The 8,574-nt window shown below is 36.6% G+C and overlaps 1 protein-coding gene across 2 annotated transcripts in view; it reads right to left on the bottom strand.

The window, feature by feature from the left end:
* Nucleotides 1-3,125: 3,125 nt before the first annotated feature.
* Nucleotides 3,126-8,574, bottom strand: part of LOC109055717 (glutamate receptor 1-like) — a 62,917-nt gene continuing 57,468 nt past the window's right edge. For both annotated transcript variants that reach the window (XM_042770214.1, XM_042770213.1), the window contains exons 15-16: nucleotides 7,350-7,484; nucleotides 3,126-3,729 (exon numbers count right to left, since the gene is read on the bottom strand). In XM_042770214.1, coding sequence (XP_042626148.1) covers nucleotides 3,562-3,729; nucleotides 7,350-7,484 — 303 coding nt within the window. In that variant the 3' untranslated portion in view covers nucleotides 3,126-3,561. The remainder of the gene's footprint in view (nucleotides 3,730-7,349; nucleotides 7,485-8,574) is intronic.

The raw sequence follows: 8,574 nt of genomic DNA, 5'->3' as shown, positions 1-8,574 counted from the left end.
GGTGTGATGCAAAAGACAGCAAACACAGTTATACCTGCCAGTAACATCAACACAAATACCCTATACAGTTTATTTTTGGTCTGTAGCCAAGAACAAAACTTTCACTTAAGAATGTAATGATGCTCTGGAAGATCAAGGAAGTTAAGGAGGTTAACTTGTGTCACCCACCTCTGGGGAAATAAGAGACAAACCCAGATTTCATTGCCTGACTGCAGCTTCCCATGAACAAACGATCCATTTTCTCCAGTGTCACGGCAGATAACAGGACTATGCTGAAAATGCCACATCTCCCACTTTACACAGTACGCCAGCTTTCAGACTAAACTGTCCTACTTGGAAACAGAACAGAACTGATTATAAACCTGATATGCAAAAAGAGAAATTCAGTCACAACCTATATCATGTGTGGAATTACAGTACATCTAACAAATCATCTTGACAGAATGTCACAAATGAGTCTCTGGAGGGTTATTACACAATGCATCTCCACGTGAGGTTGAGGATGATTCCTGAAGGAACTGAAACAGACACTGGTGAACATTGAAGTTTTTAGCACAGAGATATTTGTGATTAATACTGGCTATAGCTGTGACTGGTACATTTTTACTTTATGCCAGATTTATCATCTGCTCGATAATGCGGCAGTAAAATGTTTTTATTTTTTAATGATTTATTTCTATGCGTGCCTTGATGAAACTTGAAATGCAATGTATGGCATCAGACCAAATGAAAATGAGGGAACAAACACCTGTTTCATGTTTCTACATTTTGTTAACCTCCATAATTAGAGCCATGGGGCATCCCAATTAACTCCTTCCGTAGTTTCTGCAGGGGATCTTAAATTGACAAAGATTAAAGAATTAATAATTCCTAAAATGAATGGGTTTGAGGCAACATATGCCGACTGGTTAAACGTTAGTAATTATGTGTGGGATGCACCTGTAGGTAATTAAAACACTCTACAGTGAGTCAATCTCTAGAGATCTACAGCTGAAAATTCATTAAACACCAATCTTTCAGAGATGGCCACTTGTCAAGTAATGAAGAGAAAGTAATGAATGAATAATCACTCTACTTTTAGCAATTATTATTCATATAAAACAGCATTCATCACAATAAACATTGTTCTTCAATTTCATACATTAAAAATAATTTCTCACCTAAAGCAAGTATTTGTTACAAAAACTAAAATATAATTAATTTCCCATGGTTGAAAAGCAGTGACCCAGCTCTTGGTGACTGTGGTTAGAAAAGTTTTATTCATTATTGATTTAATGTATTTTCCAGTAAACTTGATTCAGTCACATCTCTCTTTTATGATAAAAAGAAAAATAAACAATAAAATAAAACAAACAAAAAACATCCCAAATAAAATGCTCAAGACTGTGGAATCGAGTATGAAGAATACATTTTGCATTAAAATACCTCAAAAATAAGAAGTTTAAACATTTATAGCAGAAACGCAAAGAATCCATTTCTCTCTTAACTAATCAAAATCAACACCCTTATCAGTGAGAATATCCGAGTAACATTGCGTCAGCAAAGTGTAAAACACTAGTTCAATCAACTCTTCAAAATCTCACAGCGGTATAAATGTTAAATGTCTCACTTGAACTTTACAAATCTTTTACAGCTTATAAAATACTGCTCTCACATGAGGCCATAAAGGACCGCAGTGTTCTGTGCCTAATAAAACACATCAAGAAAACGAAAGAAAAAGCCAGAGAAATATAAGCGTATCGATGGCCACACAGTATGTCATGTTTCGCAGTACAATGGCAGTGTGCAGGGGAAGGCTGAATAGGTAGAGAAGTTTATGTTGAGCTGGAAGCCATGTTCTGAAAGCCTGCAGTGAAGAATCCAAGAGCTCAGAAAGGTCAGCTTGGCCCCCGTAGCCAATCTATGATATGTCCACATACACCATCTCATGAGGAGCCTTGTCGCACAGTGTGTGTATATAGGACAGAACAGCCTATGTTTCACCAGTATTTGGATCCTGTTGCTGTTCTGCACTATTTTCTTTGTTAGTTCTATTAAAAGAAAACAACTTATAGTCAACTCAAACATTAAAAATCTGTCATTTATTCACCCTCATGTTGTTCCAAACCTGTTTGACCTCCTTCTGTGGAAAACTAAATAGGTAGAATTTTTTTTGTTTATAGACAGAAAGTCAATGGGCTCCAAACATTGCATATGATGGACATAAAATATGTAAAATATTTTATTGTGTACAGCTAAGAAAATGTTATACGGGTGTCTTTTGGAACAAAGTGATGGTGAGTAAATGATGACATAATTTTCATTTTGGGTCCCTTTAAGCCATGTCACATGTAGGCCCACATAGATGTATTTTTATTTTTTTTATTTTTTTTGCACTGATTGTGGGGGAAAATCTGCTGAAACCAATACAGCAAAACTATATTAGAAAAACACCCAAATTATTAAAAAATAAGCTAACAAACTGCAGAAACTGAATAATGGGCATTTTGATTTGGTGGAAATCCCTATATATTCCATGCAGGCAGTCTTATATGAACAAGTTTTTGTAAAAAGTACCCTTTTTGTTACAGCAACATCATTCAAATTAACTTTTCTAAATGTAGTCTCAATGGCTTCACTTTAACAAGATCTGATGGTTTGTGTTGGGGACAAACTAGCTCATTAAAGCACATTTACCCATAACTGAGGTCAAATTTGACTCCGTCCCAGGAGAGCTCCCAATAATGTGGTAATCAAAACATGTGGCGGCTCGCTCCCAGGTCTCCGATGAGGTATGGTGCCTGAAACGAGGCGTAGCAGCTATGCAAGATCCATGAGGTGGTAAATTACAGAGCAAGATAATCAACAAGTTCAGTTCTGCTATGCTCTATTGATCGACAACAAATCAAATTTATCCCTCACTCAGTTTCAGATTTACATCAGAGTATTTACACTATGGACAGGTTGTAAAATGAGCTGATATGTTTCTTCAATACAAAGAGTGACCGAGAGAAATAAGCAATGTTGTTTACGGTGCACTGGATCCATATACTGTAAGATCTTCCTTGTTAGCTTACTCTAACTCTTTTCTGGTAAGTATAAGGAAAATTAACTTGCTTTTGTCATTTCATAGAACATATTTGTGAAAAAAAAAAACATCTTTGTGAACTAATCTTTGTAAAGAAATTCAAGTTAAAGACAACATTGCTGAACACTGATATGAACTAAAATATTGCACACTCAGACAGAAGTAAACAGGTTTATAATATTGGCACAGCGCGAGTGTCGAATCGGACACAAGACTTCTGTTTTTTTTTTTTTTTTTTTTGAATTCATAACATAAACACTTTTTCCCAAAAGAGTCCCACAGGCTTGTTATTGCAGCACCCCCCCCCTCCTTTTAATGTTTTGTTTTTCTTTAGAAAAGAGTTTTATCGGTGGCTATTCACTGAGAAGAGTCTTCGAGTGCATTTTGGCAGTACGGTGCGTCTGTTGCGGGCGGGCAGACAGACATAGGGGCAGACGGCAGGTGAACGGGAGGTCCGTGTGTTACTTGTGACGCGTGCCGCTCTGTCAAGATGGTCACATGCCAGAGGCTCCCAGGCCCATGCTGGCCCCGTGGCTCATGCACGGCAGCGTCTGCACAGCTTTGGGGAAGTCATGTGTGACAATCCGCCCGTTCTCCCCGCCGCTACCGTTCCCGCTCATCCTGGTCAGCGTGGAGCAGCGCATGGCATCATTGATGGATTGCTGGGATGGAGACACAACAGCGTTAGACAGGAATAAGGAAATACGCGCAGGACTGTTTGAAAGATGCTCAATTTTAGTAGGAGACAGTAAAAGATGATTTAAGCATCTGCCTAATGGAGTATGCACATAAAATGTTTTGCCATGTGATGACTGGATAATTAGTTAGACAACATTTGTGAAGTGAACTAATCTTCAGGCCTCCGCCAACAGATTTCCATCTTTTAGGTTTCCTGACTGTAATTGATCAGCATGGTGGTTTGGGGAGATGGGGGCACAACACAATGCCTTCAGCAAAGCAAACAGATGAAACACTTAAGAAACTTCTCTAATAATGATGCATTTCGGGAAACAATCCAATATTAGCCATATTGCTATATTAAATAACAACAATAGCTCTCTATCCTATTTGAAAACCTTCCAGTTCTATAAAATGGACTCATTGGAAAAACATGCCTGCCTATGTACATTTGTGCAAATCTCCAAAAACGTACCTATACATACAATTCACTGCAGTTTCCAGCTGAAATGGCCACTAGTGGCATTAAAACACTAACAAATATTATTACTTTTACACATTATCAATTAGTAAAGACTTATTTTTGTGCAGTTCTTTGCACAGTACTGTTATTACCTCAAAACACTTTGCCCTAGTGCATGATTTGAAAACTAATAAATGTTGACATTTGCATCACAGAACCAGCTCCATATGTATGGCTTTCATGTAATAAACTTGCTTGGTAGCTCACCTAGTAAAGTGTTAGACTATGGATGACGATTTTTTTTTGAATTCGTAAATAAAGATTATTGGAGTACGTTTTACAAGAATATACTACTTTGGCCTTTCTACTTCAAAATTTCAGTTTTTTGTAATTATTTACAAAATTTACAAGCAATTATGTTACATTACGATATGATTCACCCCTATTACGATGCAGTGCGATCCATTTTCGAATGCGCTTGAGAAACAGTTTAGAGAGGAGAAATCAATCTACATATAAAATGTTGGTCACAAATTATTGGTTACTTTCTAAATAATAAAAGAATAGCACATCTACTAATAATTATATATAAATATATATATATTTTTTTACCAATGCAAATATGTTAGAAACGATGCATTGCAATGCAAATGCCAACTTTTATCTGATGCACACTTTTTTAAATCTCTCTGATAAAACTGAACACTTTTTAGTGGCACTCACTGGACATTTCAGTTTGAAAGTGTCGTGAAACATGCAAGACGCTGTGAAATATTTTACAGAAATGTAGACACAGGCAAGTTTTACAAATGAGCTTGGGTTGCAATTCCATGCTTTACCAGCCATAACTGTACTGAGCACTTGGGTTCAAAATAATTTGCTATGTGAATGACCCTTATTTGCATTAAAGATGTGTTGTGGGCTAATGCTATGAGTTGACAAGTTTTAATTGCTTGGCTAATGCTGTTGCATTGTGCCCCCCAGGACCACCATATTTAGGCCCTCAAAACCAAAGCTGACACTGTAAAGCATCTCTGACAAGTGGGTAGACAATAAACAGTCTTGATAGGCATGTAATGAGCTTAATTTGCTACGGTGGTGTGGAAGTGAGAAATGTCATAGTTTTATTGCTGCTGTTGTGAAGAGCAACCCGCTATTGTAGTCGCAGCCAGTGGGCCTGAAACCAAGGCTAATGATGTGTCCCTTTAAATCGCATTTTTCCAATCTAAGAATGATTTCATTGCCCTACACTTCAGCGCGTTAGGGGATGAAGTTATACGCTTGATGCAGACTTATTAGTTCGCCTATAATGACTCAGATTCCTGCTCGCCCAATATGAAAAATGGACAGCTTTGAAATGTGACTGCTGTCAATTGAATTAAAGCAAATCTATATTAATCTTTGCTATTATAGTATTACACGAGTGTGCAATACCCAGCTAAACTTGTTACAAATCCTACTTTGGGTAATTGTCATAAAGATACTTATTACAAAAATCACACTGAGGTATCTGTATATGCAATGGGTTATGTTCATCAGGGACCTTTTTTTTTTTTTTTTTGCAATGGAGTTTCTTAGATTTGTCAGTCAGCTCACTGATTAACCACCATAGTGGTTATGAATTGTTGTGGAAACTAACTAGCCAGTCACAAACATGGTCGCATCTGCGTCGCTTGAACCACATTAGTTCAACAATTTAGGGCCGTTGTTAATGACGTCACACGCATGTGGTGGAGTAATAACTTCTGCTAATTAATTGATTCAAAATCTCTGACAAAAAGAATAGTATCGATTAAAATGTATATATATATATATTTAAACAGAATGGAAGATATAGATTGTACTGCATGTTAGCTTGCTTATTCTGCCCAAGAGCATTATTTATTTAAGTCCACATGTCTTACTAACAAGAAACTATGCTTCTAACCACAGGTCCAGAGCTGTAGTTCTTACCACGTAAGTCTGCGACGCTGTTTGCGAATGTTCGTTTGAACTATGGTTTTGGGAAACACCAAATCGCTGAACTGTGTTGGTAATGACAGAACTTGCAACCATAGTTAGCTAACAGTGCTCCTGGGAAACGCACCCCTGGCCTGTTATAGAAGCTTGTTTCTGCTATAGAATAAAAATAGAGGTAAGATGTAAATTCAGAATTTTGAGAAAAAAAGTCAGAATTGTGAGTTGACAAGTCACAATTACCTTTATTATTATTTTTATTCCATAGTGGAAATAGGTTTCCATAGGTCTGTAGGTTGCTTGCTTATGATACATACTTTTAATCATCTATACATTAGCAAAAGTACATTTGGTCAGATCTGACATGGGTCTTATTGTATAAACATGCATACGAGCTGACTGATGCATAATCTTGAGTCTAGATGGACTATTTTTGGAGTCATAGTGGAAAACAGAGACCTGCAGTGTCTCAGGGGAACACTTCCATCTCTTTCATGAATGAACAGAGACACGATGTGTATAAAAAAAGCTCTAGTCTATGGACAGAGCGGCTAGCGGACAACGGGAAACTGTGGGAGCAGGAAATAGTGGGAGAGAAAGAAATAAAGAGAGATTAAATTAGGAGTATTTAATAGGGCTGTCAAGATGTAGTAGCATGTTAACATACATTAACAATTAAAAATAAATTATAAAATGATTTTTTTAAAATATTAATATACAAATAATTAGTTACAAATTGAAAATAATAATATATTGTCTATTAAAATTAAATTTGGAGACATTTCTCAGCAAATATATTTTGATTAACATGATCAAATAATCAATCATATTAAAATATTTTTTAAAATTGTTATTTTTATAAATAAATGTTTCTTCATTTACATTTTGGACAGTCCTACTATTGAAATGGGAGTATAAGAGAGACAGAAAAAGAATAGTTGAGGAGAAACGGATGATACTGAAAGTGGGCAGCAGAAGCTTTGAATCTGGCGACGGTTAGATGGGGGCAGGTCAGGTTGCTATGTGGGCAGGATGTGGCCTAGTTCTCTGCAGTACTCGAGGTTCCTACCCCAGAGTGCTTTATATCTTAACAGTGTCGGCACCGTACAGGCCGTAACTCTGCAGCTCAGTGTAGCTGCTGTCTAAGGCGGTGCAGTGAAAGGCCTGAGCGGCCCGCGCAGACACCTTCATTCTGTGGGACTCTGTTCTGGACTTGTAGCAAAACTCCACAAGGGCCACCAGCATGGCCAGACCCAGACCACCGATCAGAATGTAGAAGACCCCAGCCACATTGCTGAGGCTAAGAGCACTGGTCTTGTCCTACAGGAGAAGGAAAAATGTCTTAGATGAGAGTTACTTTATAAAATGTTAACAAATTCACACGGACAAAGACAACAGAAGCACTCCTACACATTAAATATACACATTTATGCATTCATCCAAACATCTAAACATATACATTGAATAAAGCTAAAATGTTGCAAATGTAAAAAAAAAAAAAAATACTGTGGCACCAAATGTAGCACTATAATAATTTGCTTAAAATGTTTCCTGCTCCTACATGACCTACATGAATATATCATGAATATTGATGAATTTAAATATTTAGTTTTTGCTAAAACAACCTTTTTTTGGACTGCTTAACTTGCATTATTGCTAAATGATATTCATAAAACATTATGAAACATCCAATTATATTAACTTATGTAACTAATATAAATATCATATTATTAATAAATACTCTTATTAAATACTAATAATGTCATTTAATGTTAATAATAAATAATATTATAGTATTAACTAGTACATACAATTATATAAATGTTAATACAATTTAAATTAATATTATTTAAATTATCTAATATTATTTTAATAATAATATGAAAATGACTGGTTAATAATATAGATTAAACACATGCTAAAATATGGCACAAATTGGACTCATTTAAAATGAAGAACATGCGTTCATGCACTAACAAATGCAGTCTGTGTTCACCTTCGACTCATTTAGCACTTATTTAACCTGCTAGTTAGCATCTTCACTAATTTATAAGCCACTAAACAATCACATACAGTATCACAGCTACAAAAGACTATATAAAGGGTTGGCACCCATGCAGCCCAGGTCATGAATCTAAGGAGATTTGGATTTGTACTTAATCAAAGGTGTTATAATAACAGTCTAAGGAGCTTAATCTGTGTACAACCGGTTCTCTTATATAGCCACATAAGGGAGGTGTGGTGTCATCTGTGTGTGCCATGCAGGTGGGTTTGGTGCTGTGGGGGTGCTTGGTGGCCAGGGCCTATGACAGCACAGACAGCTGTCCACTGGGTTTGCATCCAAATACATGCACACTCCAAAGGCAGACAGGAGGGAGAACACAGAGGCTGAGGACCACAAGGGAGGCTT

Source organism: Cyprinus carpio, chromosome A14 (assembly GCF_018340385.1).
Source record: "Cyprinus carpio isolate SPL01 chromosome A14, ASM1834038v1, whole genome shotgun sequence".
NCBI classification, from domain to species: Eukaryota; Metazoa; Chordata; class Actinopteri; order Cypriniformes; family Cyprinidae; genus Cyprinus; species Cyprinus carpio.
This window is presented reverse-complemented; position numbering and strand designations above follow the sequence as displayed.